At 41.1% G+C, this 23,197-nt stretch overlaps 2 protein-coding genes across 4 annotated transcripts in view; one reads left to right on the forward strand and one right to left on the reverse strand.

Annotated features, from left to right (window-relative positions):
* Nucleotides 1-527: 527 nt before the first annotated feature.
* mrpl2 (mitochondrial ribosomal protein L2) lies at nucleotides 528-4,225 on the forward strand. 2 transcript variants are annotated; one of them, XM_008300504.1, is made up of 8 exons: nucleotides 528-611; nucleotides 1,788-1,880; nucleotides 1,973-2,141; nucleotides 3,046-3,187; nucleotides 3,283-3,398; nucleotides 3,513-3,623; nucleotides 3,717-3,790; nucleotides 3,878-4,225. In XM_008300504.1, the coding sequence occupies exons 2-8, from the start codon at nucleotides 1,809-1,811 to the stop codon at nucleotides 4,085-4,087; spliced, it is 894 nt and encodes a 297-aa protein (XP_008298726.1). In that variant the 5' UTR covers nucleotides 528-611; nucleotides 1,788-1,808; the 3' UTR covers nucleotides 4,088-4,225. The 2 variants fall into 2 exon arrangements, with proteins under 2 accessions (XP_008298726.1, XP_008298655.1); XM_008300433.1 differs by having other exon boundaries at nucleotides 529-611; nucleotides 1,785-1,880.
* LOC103371009 (phosphofurin acidic cluster sorting protein 2) overlaps nucleotides 4,219-23,197 on the reverse strand; it is a 53,441-nt gene continuing 34,462 nt past the window's right edge. Inside the window, exons 6-24 of one of the 2 annotated variants that reach the window (XM_008300323.1) lie at nucleotides 23,027-23,118; nucleotides 22,683-22,763; nucleotides 22,273-22,332; nucleotides 20,799-20,950; nucleotides 19,440-19,533; nucleotides 18,358-18,441; nucleotides 16,953-17,080; nucleotides 16,630-16,762; nucleotides 15,319-15,423; nucleotides 14,917-15,023; nucleotides 13,645-13,799; nucleotides 13,450-13,560; nucleotides 12,131-12,233; nucleotides 9,153-9,195; nucleotides 9,014-9,056; nucleotides 8,669-8,807; nucleotides 8,360-8,583; nucleotides 7,251-7,364; nucleotides 4,219-7,071 (exon numbers count right to left, since the gene is read on the reverse strand). In XM_008300323.1, coding sequence (XP_008298545.1) covers nucleotides 6,956-7,071; nucleotides 7,251-7,364; nucleotides 8,360-8,583; nucleotides 8,669-8,807; nucleotides 9,014-9,056; nucleotides 9,153-9,195; nucleotides 12,131-12,233; nucleotides 13,450-13,560; nucleotides 13,645-13,799; nucleotides 14,917-15,023; nucleotides 15,319-15,423; nucleotides 16,630-16,762; nucleotides 16,953-17,080; nucleotides 18,358-18,441; nucleotides 19,440-19,533; nucleotides 20,799-20,950; nucleotides 22,273-22,332; nucleotides 22,683-22,763; nucleotides 23,027-23,118 — 2,084 coding nt within the window. In that variant the 3' untranslated portion in view covers nucleotides 4,219-6,955. Of the gene's footprint in view, nucleotides 7,072-7,250; nucleotides 7,365-8,359; nucleotides 8,584-8,668; nucleotides 8,808-9,013; nucleotides 9,057-9,152; nucleotides 9,196-12,130; nucleotides 12,234-13,449; nucleotides 13,561-13,644; nucleotides 13,800-14,916; nucleotides 15,024-15,318; nucleotides 15,424-16,629; nucleotides 16,763-16,952; nucleotides 17,120-18,357; nucleotides 18,442-19,439; nucleotides 19,534-20,798; nucleotides 20,951-22,272; nucleotides 22,333-22,682; nucleotides 22,764-23,026; nucleotides 23,119-23,197 lie in introns of both variants that reach the window. The other variant, XM_008300253.1, reaches the window with a different exon arrangement.

The raw sequence follows: 23,197 nt of genomic DNA on the forward strand, positions 1-23,197 counted from the left end.
CTGAACTCCAGTGGGCCCAATGTCATCTCACAACAACAACACATGTGTATATAGTTTTGGTTCAATATTGTTCTGTAATCCATTTTTAAAAAAATCTTTCTGTGATAAATAACAGAACAGTTTCACAGTAGATCAACTAATAAAATGTTTCTTTCTATGAAGCAGTACATGTTAATGTGACCAGGGCAAAATGGTTAAGTGCGACAAGCCAAGGCTACACATTTAGTTTTTTGTACAACAATGCCACGGGAAGTTTGAGACCACATCCACATAATTCATACATTCACGTGTTTGAATAGAGAATGAAATCCTGCCACCTTGAGGCCACATTGAAAGCAGCCGTCAGAAAATGTGGTCAATTGTCGCTGTATGTATGGCAGACATCCTGTAAGCTTTAAAAAAGGATATAATGGATATATAACCGAAGCTTAACATTGACTTCGCTGTCCAGGCTATATATTTAATTATATTTCATTTTCTTGTCTATTAATCGATAAAAATGAGGAAACAGATGTCAGCGTTGGATGCGACGTCATCAATGCGCGACGTAGCATGCAGGACTGTGAAGGACGCCGCTGAGAAGCTCAGGATGAAATAAGTCTGATATAAAGGTCGGTTTAGCCGTATTATTACTTTGTGTTATGTCTTACATTTGAATTGAGACAAAGCGTTGATTCTGTGTCTTTCCTCTAAACAGACATAAAAAGCAAGTTCCGTTAGTGAGCCTAATTACATAGTCTTAGTAGACAGCGGCTAAGCTAGCTGTGACTCACGTTTGCTTGCCAATTTGATAAGGTTGTTGTCTTTTAAAGCTGTAGTTATTAAAGTATGGACACAACTGAGACAGAAATACAATTGCAGATCAGTAGAAAATGTAGAAGGCATTTTTTTGTTGTTGTTAACTATTACTTATTTCACTCATTTGAGATACGTTACACGCAGGGCTAGAGGCAGATAAATGTTTAAACTTGCAAACACCAAAGCTAATGATACAAGCTACAGGTATGGTAAGTATTACATGAACACATTAAGTGTGGGGTATCTTAAACCTCAGACACTTAATATGCTGGTGAATCATATTCTGTCATATTCTGGTGAATTTCTATGCACCGATTCATGTCTTTTCTGCATCAATTTATGTTTAAAATATCTTTATGTTACTAAAAACACAAAATTCAGGCTCCAGAGGACAATCAAAATGCAGTGGAATGTAATGCAGTGTGGCTCTCCAGCATTCTGTTGAGCAAACACACACACAAGCATAATTTAGTCTTTTGCGTCTTCTTTGAAGAGTAGCCCTTTACAGATTTATTGTATTTTGCTACATTAACCAACATCAAAAGCATCAAATATACATAAACCCCTGGACCACTCGTGTTTCAGCAAGAGTTCTGCTCTTGCTGAAAAATGTTTGCACTTTTTGAAAACAGCTGCAATTATGAATCAGTTAGCTGTAAACTATAATAATAATAATGTTATAAATATATATTCTATTCTGTTCTATGTCATAATGATGCTGACTGAAAGCAAGATGAACAGATTGTGGGCATAACTGATTAAAATTGATTGGATCTATCAGAGACCTAACACTCTTAACATTACATCACTTTTCAAAATAAAATGCCTGCATGCATGTTTTTTATTGGGGCTTGTGTACTAAATATTGAGGGAGACATGTCACTTGTGCTTGTGAAATCCATGCCCATGCACTGTAGAGAAAAAAACACATCAACTAAAGCTGTAGAAATAACAGCTGACAACCCACCTCTCCTCTTCCTTGTCAGCAGGACGCTGTTGTTGTTGCTGTGATGGCGGTGTCGTGTCTATCCCGAGCGCTGCGCTCTCTGACTCTCTCCCAACCTATTCTGCTCTCCTCACAGGTAGTACCATCTTTTTTCACCCATACTAAAAGAGTCGCTTTACAGCATTACAGCTACCAAACAAGGTGCGTGTCTCATTTTTTTGTTAACAGGTGGCTGCACAGACTAAGCTGGGATCTCAGGTGCCCAGTACAGTCGCACAAAGCCGAGGATTCCTCACCACAGCCTCTCTGGAGAACAACAGGACACACTGGAAGAAGAGGGAGAAATACACCATCAGGCCTATTGGAATGAAAAAGACAGGTGGCCGAGATCACACAGGTAAAGACTACGACTGTGTAATCTGAACAGAGAAATGTAGAGAAACCGCTCTTTTTATGTTTTTACTAATAGAGTAGAGATTTAAAATCTGACACAGAGATTGTAGTGTGTAGGCTTTAGACTAAGGAAATCAACTTTTAGTATAAATCTTTTATGTTTTATGTTTCTGGGCTCAGAATGGGCTTTTTGTGGGTGAATACACATGACAGTGTGACATGATTGGTCCAAATATATTAAAAATGATAAGTCTGTGTTACCCTATTTGACAGAAATAGATGTCTTTTTCTGTTATTTCTGATCAACAAAAATGTCTATAATGCTTGAGTAAATGAAATGAACAAATTAAAAAAACAAACATATTGTAACATTTTCTATTATTATTATTTTGGTGCAATGATTTTCTGTTGACACTGATTAAGACCTCTTTGTGGGTTGCCAAAAATTCCTCTATGCAAGAAAACCCCTGATGCACAGCTTTGTTTACATAACAAAAATGATCAAATCAGCCTGTAAAGTTTCCAATTTTTTTAAACATAATTTAAAATGAAATATTTTCAAAAATACAAAACAGCGGTGAGAAATTTTTTTCTTTCCTTTATCTTAGGTGAAAACTAAACTGGTTCTGTAGTGTTAGTTGGACAAAAGCTGTTATTCTTTGTAACAACTTTCAACTTTTCAACTGACAAATTGATAATGAGAAGTATTCTTTGATACAGCCTTTGTTTATAATCTGATATCAAGTATCCATTTGAGAATTGCTTAACAATTTCCCCTCAGTTTGAACACATCATTTAGAAGTTCAGCCTGATGTAAAGGGCTTACAATTTCTCATTATGTGATGTATTTACTCTTCGAACAACTGTTACACCTGTTCTCAGATGCTTATTTTCTATCTCCCTCACAGGAAGGATCCGTACGCATGGCATCGGCGGTGGTCATAAACAAAAATACCGGTGGATAGACTTTCAGCGACTGCGTTACGAACCCAATGCGGAAGCCAAGCCTTTTGAAGAGAAGGTTGTTGAAGTGAGATACGACCCATGCAGGTGAGATTAGCCGCTGTGACACACAGGACTTTGATTTATCCTAAAGATAATGACAACAGAGGTGGTCTTCATCTTCACCCTTTTTCTTTATATAGGTCTGCTGATATTGCACTGTTAGCTGGAGGTAGCCGGAAAAGATGGATCATTGCGACAGAGAAGATGCAGGCTGGAGACATCATTAAAACATCTGGAGTTATTGGACGCATGGCAGGTGTGAGAAACATTTCTGAGTTTGTGGATGTCATCTTCTCCAGCTGCCTTGAGATGACGTGGGTTGATGTTAAACAAGATTGACTTTTGTAAACTGTATATGTTTGATTTGCAGTGTTAGCCAATGAAGGGGACGCCTACCCGCTGGGAGCTCTTCCGGTGGGAACGCTTGTGAACAACCTGGAGCTGCAACCAGGGAAGGGAGCGGAGTACATTCGTGCTGCAGGTAATTATTACCTATTATGTAAATGTGACTGTAAAGAGCTATCTATTCTAAAACTAGGTTGCACATAATTTCTCTACTTCTTGTGGTTTTCAGGCACAAGCGGTGTTTTGCTCCGTAAAGTCAACGGAACAGCAATCGTTCAGCTTCCTTCAAAGCAGCAGGTTCAGGTGAGAATAATCTGAAGCAGCATTATACCTGCCATGTCAAAAATCATTTCCAGCTTTGAACCAAACGCCTTGTTGAAACCCACACAGGTGCTGGAGACCTGCATGGTGACGGTGGGACGTGTGTCCAACATCGACCATGGTAAAAGGATCATCGGCAAAGCCGGTCGCAACCGCTGGCTTGGCATTCGGCCTTCAAGCGGCTTGTGGAAGAGGAAGGGAGGCTGGGCGGGACGCAAGATTAACCCGCTGCCTCCGATGAAGAGTTACGTCAACCTGCCCTCAATCTCAGCTAACTAACACAACGTGAGCCGGGACATGTTTTAGTGGACTGCAGATTGCTGTCTTTGGCTTGTAATCACCTTGTAATATTATTTTGGTCCTCGCAGTGAAATGAAACCGCAGTAATGCAAATAAAGACAACCTGTTTGTACAGAAGATTAAAAATTTTATTAAACACAACTGCTTGTGAGAGCATGGAAAGAAACAAAACAATATAAAAATCCAAAACATATTTACATCTATAGTAAAACATGCAGAGTAACCCATATTTTTAGTGGTAAATTTAAAAATACTGTCATGTCATTTAAAATAGGGTTTGTGCAAAGACACTGGGTGGCATTTCAAGTAACAGGAGCAATGAGATGGCATGATGCAATTGTAGATTGACCAGTAACGAAAGCATAAACACTGATGTTAGATGTTTTTGTTTTTTTTAAACAGTGCTAAACTGTGACAAAGGGAGCATGCCTGCTCATTGATCCAGCCTTGTAGAACACCCCCATGCTACCTCTGAATTTAGGGTAAGAAGGAAAATAAAAAAACAAAAAGAAAAAACTTGAGGTCAAATACCTTGAAATACATTTGTCATTTTGCTTGTCATGTAGTATTTCAAATGCAAACCCGCAAGACAAATTCCCTCAAAACAACTCTGCCCTGGTTAACACTTAATCACAGCCCGAGTTTGCAAGCAGGTAGGGGCCGGCTGGGCTCCTGACTGAGAGGAAAACCTTTCCGACAGCAGGAAAACTTGACTGTGTAGTCACAGGCAGACACGTGTGGTGGTAGCTGCAAAATAAACTTTTCAACATTAAGTGGCAAAACATTAGGTAACAGACAGCTATGATAGTTTAGAGACCTCTCAGGGCACTTGAACCCATCAATAGAAACACATCATCCCTATTTAAAAAAAAAAAAAAAAAAAGCCTTCTCTTGACTAATAGGTAGTGGTTTACATTTCAAATATAACACCTTTATCACTTTACCTCAGAGCCAAAGTGTGTCCCAATTTGAGCTACAATGTGTATAAAACCACATGAAAGTGCATTACAAAGTGAGGGAAATGTACGGGAAATGGCATACCTAATAGTGTTTGCATTGTACAACTTCATAGTTAAGAGTTCTGGAAATATATTTGGCATTTATGTCAAGAAATAAACCTATTTGTGCTTTCAATTTAGTGGAAGGGGGATTTGCAATTCACAATAGTATATCTTGTATATATTTATATACAATATTTTAAAAAAAAAAAAGCCAGCCTATCAAAGCTTGTCTTTATAAAAAAGCAACAAACTCATACAGAAGGCCCTTTGTCCAAAGGTTTCCTATTGCAAAAGTTTCACGTAACACTATTGAGGGAGTACCATCAAACATATAGCACACCTACACAGACACACATAGGCAGTGACTCGGACATCTGGCAAGACTCCATACACTTGTCGTCATATTTTAAAAGCAATTCAATACTTGCATTGCGTTGGACGCTACTGTCAAAGCATGTTTCAAGTCAGACAGAGTCATTCTAATCTGTAATATTCTCGCAACAGGCTCTTACAATACTGAACTACCAGCCTTATAAGTTTGTTTTAGGTTAGGTACTATTTGCACATCCAGCCACGGTGAAGCTATATTAAAGGACACAATGGTAATTGCTTGGTTAGGATTTGCACCCATCTTATAAATGCTTCATACGTTTACATTTGGCCAAACATGGAGTGCTAACTGGTAAATTTGTCACAATTAATAACTCAGTAATCATAATACTGACCTCAATGGAGACCACAAACACAGTAAATGTACAATTTTAGTTTTCAGTTAAACATACTAATGAAGTTTGGCCAAGCCAAGAGCTCTTGTGATTAGACTGTAAAACAAACTTGACTTTGGCACATCACTGCACAGTCCAGTATTTGCAAAGTTACTGCAGGTATGTGAGACGTCCTCTCAGGTAAGCCAGTACATCAAGGTGGAACACAGATGTTTACCAAATAAAACCTGAAACTACTCCAAGAAAGGCCCAAGTACAACACCGCAGGAAACAATAAGACAGTTCATACTGTCGTGACTAAATTTGGCATTCAGCTGTTGGGGGTTGAAGTGAGTTGCTACCCTGCTTCTAAGTGGTTCTTACTGTACAGTCTGAATGTACACTAACACTAATACAAACGTCAGCACTTATAATAATGAACTGATTCGCTGAACTGCTTCAATGTCTACCTTCAAATACCTTGCTAGAGTTGGTTTTTAGTTTTGTTTAATTTGCTCTAGGTACACAGCGTGCCTAAAAGCAACCAGGCAAAAAGAACTTTATGTTCCTTCCTATAAAAATGGACCTTTTTGAGAAAGTAAGGGGACGAGTAAGAAAACTGAGCACTGAGTTAGAAGAGAAGGATTCCATCTAGATTCACAGCAATATTCCAACTTTCAACAACAAACACAAACACGGTCTCCAACAATCTCACGCACGCCACTGCACATCACCATCACACTCCTCCATTGTCTAAAGAGTAACAATAAATGTAGGATTTCACAGAAATAATAAAATGTTAACAAAAACAAAGTGCAAACACAGCTGCCATTATCGAAATGTGGCAAATTGTCAAAAACCTCAAAATACCTCCGAGGCGGTAGCACAAATCTTACAAAATAGTACTTGTTCTTTTTGTAGTGTGTAAAAAACAACATCAACACCCAACAACATCAACATCAAAAACATCAATTAGACAACATGAAATTTGTGTATTGAACACGTGGTTGTGAGTCAGTAAGATTTCCACAGGAAAACTATTACTGCCAGGGGCCCTGTTGGCTTTTCCTCTAATTCTCTGTAGCCTCTCGGTGAGACAAGTGCAGCGGAGAGTCTGGTGGTTGCGCGGATGGCGATCGGCGTCACACAGGCTTCGTGTAACCGAAGATGCCCACCGGGAAGTGCTTGACATGCGTTGGCCACTGGGCAGCGAGCTGGAAAAACTTGACATCGTTCCACTCCACTCCGTCGATTGTGACTGAGGGGGAAACAGAGGAGTCAAACGCCTGAACAGACAAACACCACATTAAAATGATATCATCCACGCTGGATAATTTCCACCGCCAGCTGTTAAACAGTAGATAATTCTTTGTTTACAAGGCTGCTGGCGTGTAACGTCAACACCAGATGGCAGTGCGGCCTCGGCTTGGCTCTTACCTCTCAGCATCGTGTGCTGGTGCTTGGCTGTGCAGATCAACCTGCTGATACCATCAATCACTTGGCTCTTAGAGTCCAGCTCTTTCTCCTTGGGCTTCTTACTGAGAAAAATCACTGGGAATGGGAGGAGAGTAAGGTGAGGCATAAAAATTCATTTTCTTCACATTTTTATATTAATTTTTTTAACGTAAAGAAGAATTCCACCATTTTTTCCACATCAAAGTGTGTTTACAGGTTTTAAGGAGTGCCTACTGCGTTTGTGGAAAAAAGAAGCTGTACAGAGCCTGCTGCGTCTCCAGAGGAAGCTGAGTGAAGTCTGATAAACAGTCTCAAGTGATGTCACTTGAATCAGTTGTGGTAAAAGACTACAAGTTTGAAAATAGGAGGAGAAAAAATGTGGGGGTGTGTGCTTAGAAAGAAGTGATCTTCTCATCTCTGCTTGATGCTGCAGGCTTGAGGCTAGATTAGCTGCTACACGCATAACGCGCTTGAATCTCTGTCCAAGCTGTCAGCAGTTGAGTTGCATTTTGGGTAAATTGGGCCCGAGATTGTGTCGAACAAAACAGATGATATATCTGCTGCATCCGTTTTTTTTGTTTGTTTTTTTACCTTACCGTTGGGAGTGTGATGTTACAAGAGTGCAATGTGAAACTGATGTAGTAGTCCTTTAACCTTTCTCAGCTAGATAAAAATTACAACTCATCTGTCTTGTGTCGGCCTGGGCAATAAAAAGACAGCGATACGTATCTGCGATAGACACTTCATCATAGCTACAAGACAGTTGTTTAATAGAATGCTGGATAGTTTCACTTAAATGCATTAGATGCATGTGTTAATAAAAGTATTACCTTGAAAAAGCAGTTACACTCAAATTAAGGCTTTTTTTCCCCCTTTATAAAATTAGGGCATTAAAAATTATTAATAATCATCAAAACCAACTGAAATTAAACATTTTACCAAGATATTTTATTTTTCATCTAGACTGCCAAGGCCTAGCCTTGTGCACTGGAAGTGAAAAATGATGTGGGACTGAAGCTTAAGAACAAGATAAAAGAGGAAAATGCAATCCATCTGAATACCAAAGGCTCAGTCTTATTCCCCAAACGTACCTTTCTTGTTCTTCTCCTTGGTGACCACGGTCATGGCCATGCTGGGAGGAGGGGTGAGTTCTCCTCCGCATGGGAGACGGCTGACTTGCAGTGAACGGAAGTTACTCTTCAGAGTGTTCTTCAGCCCGACATCTCTCTTCTCTCCCTCCTTCTTCTTCTCTGGGCCTTGCCACGTCCAGTAGTCCACCTGGAGCCCCATCACCTCACTGCCCGAACACGGAGAGCTGCGAAGGAAAACCGGCAAGGTCAGAAACATGGCGGAGACACAGCTGACAATTAAAGCAGCAGGTAATGCGAGCGTTGCCGTACCCAGCTCCAGACAGGGCAGTGGACACGGAGGGAGACTGTGGGGGGGTTCCTCCGATCTCCTTTCCATACGGACCAGCCGATGGGGGCGTTGGAGAAGACAGAATGCCTGTGTTGCCTCCCATCGCGTCATCTGAGTCCACTGTGGATGAGTAGAAAAAAAGAATCTCACACCCAGCTTCAAAGCTTCAAGATACTTAATGCTTTCCAAAGTGTATATGCATCAAATCCCCTCGTAATCATGTAGCTGAAGCAAAAAAAATTGCAATTTTTGGGGTGTTTGTGTCAGAAAACAGACACTAACCTGATAAAACACTACAACACCTTTTAAAAATATGGCTTTCTTACCTGAGGTTGAGAGACTTTGCTCCACAATCCCAACTTTTACAACCTGCAAAAAAAAAAAAAAAAAAAAAAGGATGTCAGCGTAAAACAAAACTAGCTACAAAATGAATTAACAACAGTGTCCTGGCATGAAAATGCTTACCCCAATAAATGGCACAAATTTCTGACAGGAGTCCTCATCGGGGCTGTGAACAAAGAGAGAAAAGAGTCGGTAAGTATGACCAGAGGTGGCTTTGAGCATTTCAACACTCCAGAGGTGCACATGAACACTCAATGATCCTGGAGGGGGAGATGGCTGTGGCATGGCCTACACCATGTCCCATCGCAGCGGAAATGGTACATGACTTGGCTTGGGTGGAATGAGGGTCATCTTGGGTTCACGGTACAATGAGATGAATGAGAGGACCGCTCCTTACAACCAGAAGTAGATGGGGAGGGGGTCTTTCTCGTCAGCCAGTACTACGATAAGACATCTATTTTTATACATGCTATTAAAAGTGACCGTGTGGCGGCTTTACACATCCAAGTGTTGAGCACTCCCCCCTTGTGTTCAACAACACATGCCCGTACAGAGATTAGGTAAACACAGGCTGCAGGCTTATCACTTGAAAGTTTAATGCACAGCTAGTGAAAGAGCAGAAATGCACCGAATACTCTGACAGGGAAGAGCTGAGATAACGTTCGTCAAACGTCTGGCAACTAATAGTGCAACTCCTAAACTAGCTCATGACTCTCTTTTTTCAAAAGCTTGCAAAATAGATAGCAGTCACATTAGACAACAAAAAAGAACTCCGCTGCTTCATGTTTGCCTGCACAACAGAAATCTGAACACCTTGGACATCACATATTTAGTGATGCAAGGTGAATGCACCACTGAACAACACATACCAATACTAGCTATGTGTGTCAAGTCCTTCCTAAGATCTCAGTAGCATCGAGCTGGTTTAAAACCAGTGAGGTATTTAAACTGACTGCAACATCAAACTTAAGAAATGTCTTGGCTGGTAAAGATTTCAGTCATGTGTAAATTATTGCTAAGAAACATCTGCCAATAAAAAGCAATCGACAGTGTGAACAGAAAGTTCACTCAGAGCCCACACTGCTGTAACAGACTTTTTTTTTTTTGCATGCCTAAACAATAAAACTGCAGATCTGCTACAGACAGCACAGAACTCGACTGGCAGGCTCTCCTCCAGAATGAATAAGTTTGAACACATCAGCCTCGCTTTAACCTAATTGCACTGGCGTCTGGTACATTTTCATATCAATCTTAAGGTTCCTTTAATTAATTACAAGGCACTACATGGTTTGAATCCACAGTAAATCTCAGATCTTTTATCCCCATGCAACCCTGCTCGCACTTTGAGATCCTGGTATAAGGGGCTTCTATCTGTTCCAGGCTCTCGGCTGAGCACTAAGGGGGACGGAATTTTTGAAGAAAGAGCCCCGAGGCGCTGAATACCCTGCCTGAGGAAATATGGCAGGCTGAGTCAGGGGCTTCTTTTAAATTTAACGGTAAAACACTGCTATTTTTATACAGGCACATGTAGAAATATTGTAGGTGTTAGTAGTTGTTAGTAGTTAGTAGCCTTCATGCAGCTCAGAACTTTACCAATGTTATTTGGTCATTCAGTCCCACTTTTGTTTTGATTTAGAATTTACCGTCCACTGGGTAACTAATCTCTATGTAAGAATATTTACATCTATCCACTTAATACTTTACAACTTGGATAACCTTAAACTTTTTAAAAAGATGGCACACACAGCTCCGGAAGGACTCAACCTTAAATATACTTCATTTTGATCAAAAATGTATTTAAAAAATGTTTTTTAAAGTTTTTAAAAAGTAGTCATACACATAAGCTGGATGTATTATTGAACAGTATTTGGGCTCCACAATGACTAAATAATTCTTGGATTGATATTAAAGTATTTCTTTGGCCTTGCAGTAGTCAGAAATATTGAATTCAAGTTTGGTGGTTATGTTGCCAGCTATACAGGGGAATCAATACACGTCCCGAGTTTTGGGAAACTCGCAAAATCTATTTTAAAAAATCCCCAAAACGAGTGGTTTGGTTTTAGATTTAACATTACTTATCATGTCGATATTGCTAGATGTCTGAGTCGGAACACCGCTCCATTTTTGTGAATATTTGTTTTTAAAGGTTGTTAGGCAAATTTTCACAGCAACAACACAGAGGGCGAAGTCGGAATCAGAGTCACACCAAACCAAAGACACAAGTCAGGACAGAGTGCAGAGTGAAGTTACAGTGAGTGTCAAAGTGTGAGAAGGGAAATGTTAAGACACAGCAAGGAGCTCAAGCCGAATGGTGGAGGGGAAATAAGAAGGGCAAAACAAAACAAGAGTTGAATTAGATACCTGATATAAAAATCAAAATACAAACTTCTTTTCCTTGAATGCAAATCAAAAGGGGAAAGGGGAGGAGAAGGAATGCGACAGTGTTAAATCTGTGTTGTATTTAGTACCTTCTGACCAATAGGAAGCCACTCTTACAAAGAGGGGAAGGGTTTGGTCAATCCTCAGAAAGAAAACAAGCAAAATGCACATAGAAATGCAATGGACCATCTGCTGGGTGAGTCTGTGTCTGTGTCTGTGGCTGTCAGGTGACTGCGTTGGATCGTGTCAGCTTTTAACATTTAACAACAGCTCTATCAGAATAATAAACTTGTACTATTTACACAAATGAATGTGAAATCAAGCAAAACCTGCATCTTCTGGGCTCATTTATGTCAGAATAAACAGATGTGAATCGACTGTTGAAACTGAACTTATCACATCACAGCTGCTTTTGTGTGTGTTTCATGTATTTGCTGTAGCTGCATGCTTGCATGCACATCCATTTGTGTTCCACATGCAGTTTAGTTGATACACACTTGCAGTGCTACAGTCCTGTTGATGGACTCATATGTTGTGGCCACGAGTTCTAAAACTAATTTTTAATAAGATTAAATGAAAAAACAGAATTATCAGTACAAGCGACATATCATTGCAACAGAGACTTGCTTGGAGCACAAGAAGCACAAATACGTACATGCATATGCACGAAACATATGCAGTGCTTAAATATGTTCAAACTTAAGTAATCAAAGATACGTTACCTTTTCTGTTTGTATGTGAGCATGGCTTCTGAGATGGGGAACTGGTGGGACACGTTGGCACCAGCCAGATACTGAACGACTCGCCCTGCTACATCTATGTTATCTGCAGGCAGCACAGAGACAGGTTGTTAACATCATGCCGCTCCTTTTTTTAATGTCTGACTAACAAGCTGCAAGACAATTGATGCAAATGCAAATTTTCACGTATAGCAGATTGCTAGGAGACTGTGCATTAATCATTTACATTCCACTGAATTAAGGAGACGAGGGTTGTGAGTGTAAAATGTCATTAAAATGTGGCTGGAGTCAGCCATTCGACATACAAGATAAATTGTGTGTCGAATTAAAGGCCCGTGGGCCACATGAAGCCTGGCATGCATTTTTGGCAACTTGAAATATGGATTTGATTTTTAATTCAAATTTATTTTAGCCTATTGCTTTCTGCATTTTAAACAATTCCTTCTCTTGAATGCAAACAGTCAAAGCCATTCCTATCAAAAACCTCCCTTAGTGTTGGGATTAAAGCTAATGTTCATTTCAAAGGAACAACAAGAAAACGATGGAGGATCTTTTTTTTCATGAAACCCCTTTTGAAATGATTCAACCTGGTGTGTGACACTGTGACTGTTGCACCTATTGGGACGAAATTGAGTGAATAAATAGGCAGGGATGATCATTGGGCATGTTTGGGCAGAATAAGTGACAATGGAAGAGGTGGATGGGAATAGAAGCTTAAACACGCATGTGGTTGTAAGCCTATAATTGCAAGATTTAAAAAACTGCGGGTGAGAGTAAAAAATAAATGCAAATCTAATAGAAAAGGAGCTTGGAAAGATTTACAAGAAAACCCTAAAATAAACAGATTAATTAATGCAAATATCATCATTTTCCACTGCTTAGATTAATCCTGCATTTTATTATTTTACCGATATCACACTGATTGGCTGCAAACGGCATGTGGTAATCGGTTTGTCGAGCTAAAACCATTACTGATGTGGAGAAAAAAACAAAACACGGGAAAGTCTGATTTTGTGATGATGTATGTTTTCAAACAAGAAACCTCGTTGCTCCTAATATAACCAGCTCTGTGGTATATGTCTGACTTCTTCTTAGGCAGCAGCAGACAGTTTACAGGAAGGAAGGACAGCGTTGTGATCTAAAACAGGCCATAGCTGTCGTTTGCAATTGGAAGAAATCTCTTTTTTCCATTCATCAGCTCCTGACCTGTGCTCTGACCCCATTTCTTTCCCTTTCAAGTTGGCTGCACATTAGACACGCAGACTTGCTTTGCAGCCAGATACCACAGCAATTCATCGTACCTGAAGTGGGCCGTTCCGTCCTGCAGAACAGCTCCCTCCATGCAGTGTCCATAAAGATGCTGTTGAATCGGCTGTCAAAGGAGGCCACGTACTTTGCCAGGGGATGAGAACCTGTGTGAAAGTGCAGTGAGAAACTTTATATATACATAATATAAAGTATAGAGCGTGTTTAACTAGATTTCCTACTTGTCTTACCGATAGGGATCACCAGGAAACGTATGTAACTGAGCCAGTCGGGTGTCTTGTTGGCTAGCTGCTCTACAAAGAACCTCAGGATGGTGCTCAGGTAACTCTGGTCGCCTGCCACGGCCACCTTCATCGTCGGCGGTGTCTGTGCGTTGCAATTACAGCTGCGAGGGGTTAAGATGAGGAGAGAGGGGGATGAGTAATTAAGAGAAAGACAAAGATCTGGTTTATGAGAAATGTGGGTCAGAGAGGGTGTGTGAGAGAAACTATGGGAGCCTGAAAGAAAGATTTATATCTCAGTAGGATTTCCCTGGTTTAAAACCGGTCTTACCTTTTGTGACTGCCTGATTATGTCATATGTTATAATTTGCATTTCTGGCTACTTGCAAGTATCTGCAAGTCTTTCTTAAGTCAAAGCAAATATTTCAACAGCTTTTAATCCTACAATGACAAACATAAGACCAAGTTCCTCTTTGAAATGAGTCTGAGAAATAAAAAGACTGAAACTCAACTCTGCTTAGCGCATTGGATTAGCTGCTCACTTCAAACACATGAAACAAAAACCCTTAAAAAAGATTTCAAGTTTTTTTTTTTTTTTTTAAACAGCATTTAAAACTTGCAAGTAATTACATGCTGTATGATATACACACTGTCCTAGGAACTTTGCATCTAAATGCTTCAAGATTTGAAAAATTGAAGGTTTGTATTGTAAGGTATGTCCAGTCGCTAAACAAGACCTTAATTATGTGGAATTTAAAAGTTCTGTTTACTCCCTCTGACTGAAAATTATGCAGTCAGAGCAGGCAGCGACAGCACTGAGTGAACATGTTAACATCAGAGAAGTGTATGACATGGCCCCAGCTGGACTGAACAGGTTGACGGAGGAGCAGGTGTGGAAAACGTTGAAAAGTTGCGGTTCAGCTGGATTAGGGAGAAAACAAGTTTAGCAGAAGCAGATTAACAAACTGGGGACAGACTCGTCTCCTGCTGACATGACATCCTGAGGAGATGACAGCCGAGCAAGATGGATGCAGAAGAAGAGCGGGGAAGGCTGAAGTTCAGCTTTTCATGAAAAAACAGGCAAGTCCTGATAGAATGGGTTCACAGACAGAGCACTTTAGCAGCATGAGCGATAGTGTCCTGGAATTCTGCTGGCACGGAGCCACGATAAACATACATAGTTTGGGCGAGGATCGGTCCGAGATAGCAAGAAACAAGATTGCACTTTCTGATGGCTTGTGTCATTCAACCGAAGCGTGTGTATGTATGTATGTGACTCACAATCTCTGGATGCGAGTAACGATGGTGTTGAAGGCAGCCTGAACATCGGCAGCAGAGCAGGTGGACACAATGGGCTGGGCCTGTTCATGGAGCAACTCGGCTACATACTGCACAGAAACACACATGAGAGGGACACGATGAGTTAATGGATATACAAGAGCCAGGGTTGACTAGGTTGGAAAGAAAGCAGGAAAAACCATGCTACAGGGACGCACAGAGTGCACACCCACTAAACTATACTCTCCGGTATGCTTGCCATTTAGAGCTAATGTCAGCAATAATGTAATGCTTGTAGCATGGCTGACAAATAAGCTCGATACTGCATGATCCATGTGTTTCTATCGTATGTATGAACAAATGAAGGTATAGGAATTCATGATTGAAGTATAGAAAAACACACACCTGTCCTTGCCACTCCATGGTGTTGATGAGGATGATGCTCTCTGGAAGGCGTTCATCAGATATGAGGATCTGGTTTAGCTGGTCATACACAGACTTCCTGGGGACCTTTGAGACAGATTTGAAGCAGAGAGTCTGAGATAGACACAGGCCAGCACATTTCCATCGGACCAATGTCTGTGAAGAACAGAAGGGTGTGCTACAAAGTGAGATTAATTGGTTATTGAGGTATGTTGAGTTTTCAATGTCAAGGTGGCTTGCTTTTAATCTGGCTACATCATCATGGCACCCTATGCTGGACACCTACTGTTTCCTAAGGCCGGCTATAAACTGTGGGATTTTAACAATCAAAAGTTCACAGCTAGCTACACTCTACGACATGAATCTAATAAATTTTAGGCACGACATGAAGTTTACTGTGTGCAGATTGCACAATGAAAGCACAAGCTAAATCACAGCCTACGATGTACGTGAGTCGACGTGAATGCGCAACAATAAAATGTCATAAGTATGCGCCATCCATCCACAAAAAAGAAACTAGCGAAGCATCAACGGAGCCCTCGCCCTTCACAAAAAAAAAAATAGAAGGAGGAGAATATGGACGCGGTTGTGGCTCAGAAAGAGAGGTCAACTTGCCAATTTTGCAAAGGGAGTTCATGTCATGCTGATCATAACGTCATTTCATACTGCATTTCTATTGGTTAGTTAGTTGACATAGGTCGCAGCAGCAGTCACACTGTGAGATGATCACCCCAAATTTCTGACACTGTCAGAATTTTATCACAGGTTGTCTTTGGTCACAAGACCATGACAACGGCCCTCCTTGAACCTGCCTCACAGTGTGATGTGGGACCACCGATTTAGAGCCAAGACCAAAGATATCGCCACGATTCTCTCACGAGTGCTATCTTTCATCTGGGATGGTCGAAAATCTCACAGTGTGTCGTGGGCTTAAGAGGTTCAGCTCAGAGTTTGGAAAAAATTGTCGCTCTCACCACTTCTTTTCCTGATAACATTTTCCAAGAGGGATTTAGATTGTCGGCTGAGGAAATATCTGCAAACTTTTTGAGCTGCATATTAGTAATGCATGAATGAAGCCACGCAGATACAAGAGAAAAACTCTATGTTTTGTGTTGCCTCGAGAATTGTCATGCAATCAGTGGGTAAACAAAGAAGGTTGAGATCCCATACTGTGATACTTATTATCTCTGATTATGGTTTTAGATTTTGTTAAGCAAACTAACGCAAACAAAGTCTGGCTATGTCAAACCTGCTTTGTGGTACACCCTTCGGATGGGCGCCTTTGTTGTTTACCTGTGCTATGAGTCGTGAGTCTGGAGAGCACTCGCTCTCCATGCTGCTGGTCCGGTCGCTCTGGGCCTTGGAGTTCTGTCTGTCTTTCATGGAGGTGCTGCGAGGACGTCTCTGCAGCCTGTTCTCCACTTTACTGAGGAGGAGATGAAACACAAGGAGGTCAAAACATGTGACAGATGGAGAAAGAGCACAAAAAAAAAAACGAGTTGGAAATTACATATCAAAGACTAAAATCTAGTGCAACTTGTGTTTATAATACATTTGCTGACCTAGTGAGAACTATATTGAGTGTGTAATTCCGCATGTAGTGATCAGCAGTTTACCTGGGAGACATGTGGTTTTGGGACTCTGTCTTGCAGAGCTTGCCAACAGTGCTGGTCATCCGTTCGGTGTTGACATCCCAGCTGCTCACCTCCCCTGGCCCTGGCCCACTGTCATCAGTCTCTGGCTCCTGAACCAAAAGGGGGGGAGCAAAGATGAGCCAAGAGGGCTGAAAGAGGACAATACTAATGTTTATCATTCAATAAAAGCACCATCTGCAGTGTTAAAAAAAAATTACATTTAAGACTTTTAATTCCACAGTCATATTTTTTGTCAATACTTTCAAGCTAAATGTAACAGTAATTCTTAAAAACATTGCTTAATTTGACCAGGGGCCATATATGGATTAGTGAACAGGGGCCTGTGAGAAGTCAATATAAAAGTCAAAAAGCTCAATTAAACAACCACAACTACAAACACACAAACACACAAACACACACACACACACACACATACACACACACACAAAAACAACCACAAAGTTGACTTTTTGTATGCCAGTGGCCCACTGTCTCGAAATCTATCGATGTCTGGATCCAGACAAATGGATTTAACCAGTTACAAAATATGTTCACTTGTTAATTTATGTTTTGACTGAAACGGACACCTCATTGAGAGTTGGTGAGCTTCCTACCAACTGTCTCCTGACAGCCAAATGTATACCTATACCGTCTATGGCAAAGCAAGAAAAATCTTCAAAACCATTGTAAATAAAAACGTTAATCCTCTCAAAGGGCTTTTAAAGCTACTCTGCAGATACTGCACATTTTGTCTTATTAAAGTAAGTTTTATTCTTTCTGTGTCTTTCTTTGCAGTAGGCATCATTTTAAGAATGAGGGCTGAAAGGTGGTTGAGTTAGAAAGGTGCCAGCCTGCTAAATAATAGAGCTTAGTTTTTGAGGTTGGAGATAACGATGCGAGCCCACCATGACAGACGAGATAAAAAGCCGTGGTGTCTTCTTAGCAGGTGGCTGCTGAAACACTGCTCCTGCAGCTGAGATATTCAGTTTCGAACTGGGTTAGTGGAGCGGTGCAATGAGCCGGTTGCCCGCTGCTCAGAGGGGGAGCCGGGGCGAGATGAACAAGGTTAGACTGACCCGACAGCACGAAAACAACAACAAACACAAACACCCCACTTTCGATCCTCATCAGTCTGGATTTATCCAGCATGGATCTGCCTCGTCTGCTCCACTGATCCATAATGGATGGCTGTGCTGTTTGGTTTGCCTGCCCTTGCATACTTCCTTCCTCTTTGCTTTATTTTTTTTTGGAAAACAACTAAGACACACGGGGGTAAAGGGCAATCTCTCAAGTGGAGAGAGCATGGGGTTGGAAAATAAAAATGTGAGAAAGAGATGCTCAAGGGGATTTAATTTTAGAAAATAGCACTGCTGTTCTAAAAACATACCCCAACTGTTGTGTCTATGATGCTGTCGTCTTGACATCGGCCTCCTTGCACTTTACATCTGTCCACAGTCAGGAAATCTCCACTCTGCGGGGTAAACACACACACACACCCACACGTCCACACATTAGATCTTTTTAACTGTGGCAGTCACCTCTCTGGCAAAAATAAAATCTCACAGCTGCCAGTGGAAGTGTGACGCTCCATCTCCCCAGGTCATGACTGACCACTTGTAGGATGTGTAGCTGACCAATTTCACAGTACCAACTCCACAGCTGAGCTTGGTGACAGTGGCAGGGCTGCTAAGTATAAATACCTTTAAAAGCACCTTTGCATTTCACTACGGCCGCCTATTAACACATAAACCCCAATAGCACAAGAGATTTTTTTTGTGTGAGACAGGTTTACTCCACTAAAAATCTAGTTTACTTTATTTCAACATCAAAGACTTTCCATCCTGGCTGCAAGACATGTTTATGAAGTTGGACTGGAACATTTACTGAGCAAAATGGAGGGCTATAGCAGTCTAAAATGCTCTGGGCTATTTTATTACAAGCTAAAATGGATTCCCAGATATTTATAAACAGCACTCGCTCTCTCACCATCAGACTCAACATGTCTCTCTTTCTCTGCCCTTGTTGTTCCAATGAGCCATAAATCTCTGAGTAGGAGTTCAGAATTGCTCCATCCAATCTTCTCTCTGAACATGGGAGCATATTTGCTGTCTGTGTATGTGTGTGTCGATGGTGGTGGAAAGGTCATCTGGTGTCAGTCCCTATAAATATGGAAGGGCTGTAGGGGTGAATGGGGTAAGGAGCGGAGGCCCCCCATCCTTTCTTGCTTCTGGCTGCATTGCGCTCATGCTCAGAATATCTTGCCAGTAGTATCCTTGGGAATCCCTGAACCACAATAAGCACAGAGGGCTGCCAGATATTTAAACACTGGGGTAAGGCAGGGGCAATTCCTTTACATAACACTGTTTACAAGAAGAGCAGGCTCTAAAACAATTGGCAGGGAGACCTTTTATGAGGAAACTAAAAGACATTGGTAGGGTCTGTTCATAGAGTGTCTGGTAATCAACTTACAGGACATGACAGCTCTCTCTGCTGGCTTTTTTGGCTATGTATGCTTCCAATCTCTGTCTGGGAGCTGGAGTGAGACATCCCTTCAAAAAAGGGCCTGAAAACAGAAATAAAACTCTGAATTAGAAACACAACAGCTGAGAGGAAAATTGCTCCTTTTTGCTTCCACCTTCGATCTACAACATAAGGCAGCATTGGAGTTATCTGAACACATGTATGCACTCTTCACATAAGTTCAGATCTTTGTTGAAGTCAAATGTTCACAGTGTAGGTTGGAAAAAAGGATGTACACCCCCATGCTAATGGCACCAAGAAACGCTATCTGAAGTCAGGAGTTAGCAAACCTGGAGCCCAATCCATGAAACAAGATCAGAGGTGTTGGTTAGAGCTACACACACCAACACTTTGAGTTACACAACAAGCATCTGCTCATATGAAACATGCCGTACAATAAAAAGAGATCTGAAAAAGACTTATGATCAAGAATTGCTGGTTTGAATAAAGCAGGAAAGAGTTATAAAGTAAGCTCAAAGATTTTAGATATTCATCAGTCCAAAGTTAGACAAACTGCCTATAAATAGATTTAATACTGTTGAACACTCCCTACAAGTTGGCATCCAGCTAAGAGGACTCCAAAAGCACCACACAGAACACTTAGCGTAGAAGTAAAAGGCTTAATGAAATCACTGGAACTGGTTCAAATCTCTGCTAATGAGTCTGCTTCATGCAAATCATTGAACAGGCATGGTGTTCATGAAAGGACATCACAGAGAAAGCCGCTGTTCTCGATAACGCAGCGGGATGACGCTTCTAAACGCTGACGCAAATTTATTACAAAAGAAATCTGCCTTTTTGGAGTGGCACAGTTGGAGCACGGACCTTAACACAGCAGAGACATTGCGGAGAAAGAACCCCAGGAGACACCTTAAGAATATGGCTGAGCCGAAGCAGGGAGAACAGTTGAAAAAATTCCTCCTGAATGTTGTGCAGTTCTGATCCGCAGCTACCAGGCTGCTTGTTTCAGGTTACTGTTGCCAAAGGAGGTTATTTAATCAAGGGTTTACTTACTTTTTGCTTCAGCACTGGGAATACTAAATGGTTGTGTTCAATAAAGACAAGAAACATTGCAATCGTTTGTGTTTTAGTAGCACATGGTGTTTGTTTGTGTTTGTGACTTAGTGGGGATCAGTCACATTATGAGGCCAATTATTGCCACAGTATATATTTCTTTATGAAAATTTCCCAACAAAAGTGAGTTTAATTTTTTTCATGGTTAACACCAAAACCACATCTAAGCAGCTAACTGTAATAAAATGTGTAAAAATATGAGATAATCTATGAAACGTGGTCTCTGAGACATACTTGAGTTTGGGCTTGGGAGTGCTCAGGACGCTCTCATTGTCCTCCATCTCCGGCCCACTGTCACTCTGGTTGTACACCTCCAGACTGTCGTAGAGCAAGTCCAGATCCTCCTCCACCTCCTGGGTCTGGTCTACTGGGTCAGAGTCCAGGACCTGCCACACAGGACAGACACATCATCAGTACACTGTAAGCGGGGATTTGCGGTCGTGGTCATGGATTAAGTAAGTGTAGGAAGTGACTGGTGCTTGAGCGAGAACACCAGAGGCTGTAAAATGAGAAAAATCTATGCCATAAATACATCCATGCCTTGGTTCTAAGCAGGGCAATTAAAAGGTAAGTGAGTGCTAGAGGAGAGTCGAGGTGTCGGGCCTTGCCCTGCCAGCTGCACAGTGGGGATGTATATCATAGGAACTACACACAGGCAGGCTTGTGGACTAATCAGGTGATTAATGCCACTCCATAAGTGCAGGAGCTGGCAGGGAGCAGATAAACACAGTCTGTCCCCTCTACTCCTCCCGGCTATGTATTTATAGAGCTGTAGCCTTGCACACAGCCCAGCCACAAGGAACAGATTAGTGACAGGGAATGTGATAAAAGATCATCGGGCCACCTGGAGCTTCCAGAACTGTCCAGAAAAACACAACTCTGATGGCCCGGAGGCTATTGTAAGCATCGTTAGATTAAATCGCACACACACAGGGCTCTGGGTTCTAATTGTTTAGATCCCATATAAACCTAAAGGAATGAGTGAAAGGTAGCGCAAATCAGTCTGAAATGCTGCACAGTTAAAAAGCAGAACCTTCTTTATCGATGGAATAAAGAATATAGATGAAGATAGAAAGAGGGAAAACAATCCAGCAGACATTCTAATTGCTCTTATAGATTTCACAGTTCAATTGTAATTACTATCATTCTAATGGCCCAACACAGATTATGTTCTAATGGACATCTAGGAGTTGCTGCGCACGATTGGGTAACATCCCGCTGATGACCTGATTACAAGCTTTTATGTAGAATCTGCAGGAACATTTACTCAAAAGTACTTAAGAAAAGCACAAGCCTAAATAAAACATTCATCATTACATTAAGTGGTAGAGAATAAGGCCGTTAATGGATTCCGCTTATGAATCGCCGCTAATGGAAATGTATGAATCATACATCCATGAGCACAGAGGTAATGCAGCCTAACCACCATAATGATGCCTGTAACTCTGCTGTGGCAGTGTTTCACTTCATTCTTCCACAGTCTGAAGCATGTTTGCGGTGATGTAGCAATGCGCTGTTTAGACAGTCAATACTGGGATAATTTTCTTCTGACCTAAGGGCAATTTAATAACTGGAAGTTTCACAGTTGACTTAATGAAGACATCATCACGGGAAAACTAAGAAATGAGGGTTGGTCTGCCCCTCATTTGCTTTGACATTGAACGCGGGTGTCAGTCATAACAAAAGCAATTATCTTTGCACAACTCACCTCATCTGTTACCTTGAACCTCTTCAGCAAGGCCACGAATTTCTGCTTGAAATTAGGTTGCTGTAACAGAAAAGAAAACATGCAACTATGAGGGGGGGAAAAAGGGACCTCCAGAAAAGGGAAAGCTGTCACAATTAAATAAGCATGACAGCTGGGCTCGGCTTATAAGTTCTCCCAGTAACTGTCTGCTGGATTACTCATTCATAGCCATTCTATGTAAAGACCATTATAAACGGTCCAGTGAACCCACAGCGTTCATTTATGTGCTCATCCACATTGTCCTAATGGCTTGGACAAATGGAACATAGTGTGTGCTTTCCTTTAAAAGACTGTAAAACAGCAAACACAGGTCTCATGGTAAATGATTGGCGAGTGTAAAACTCTGTGTAGTGGAAAGGGAGGCGACTTACTCTGGTCATGGAAGTGGTTCGGATCATTTTCCGGCGGGCTTTCTTGGGCTTCCTGACCTCGTCGTCTTCATCGTAGAGATCCTGAAATACAGAATATGGATGAAATATCTGGAAGCTTAAATTGCAAGTGCCCCTATAGCCTTACCTGAATATATTTAGGATTTAAAAAAAAAAGAAAGAAAAAAATACATTATTAACCTGAAACTAAAAACCAAAAAAATCTCCAACTGAAACTGTTCTTATATATTTGTTTAGATATACTAGCTTGTATTCACTGCAATTTACATTTTTATTTAATTTCACTGGGCAAATGTGCTTGGATCTGAGCATTTTCTGGGACTGACCTGGCCATGAACTGCGTCATCGCTGGCTTCCTGCTCTGACGAGTAACTGTCATCGTCGTCTTCAGAATAGTTATCCATGTCTGGGGAGCGGTCTGAGGTAGGCCAGACACACACAAAAAAATCAAAATATTAGGAGAAAGGTCTAGAGTTATATATGAGCAGCAATAAATA

This window comes from Stegastes partitus, unplaced genomic scaffold (assembly GCF_000690725.1).
Source record: "Stegastes partitus isolate 25-593 unplaced genomic scaffold, Stegastes_partitus-1.0.2 Scaffold1, whole genome shotgun sequence".
NCBI lineage: Eukaryota > Metazoa > Chordata > Actinopteri > Pomacentridae > Stegastes > Stegastes partitus.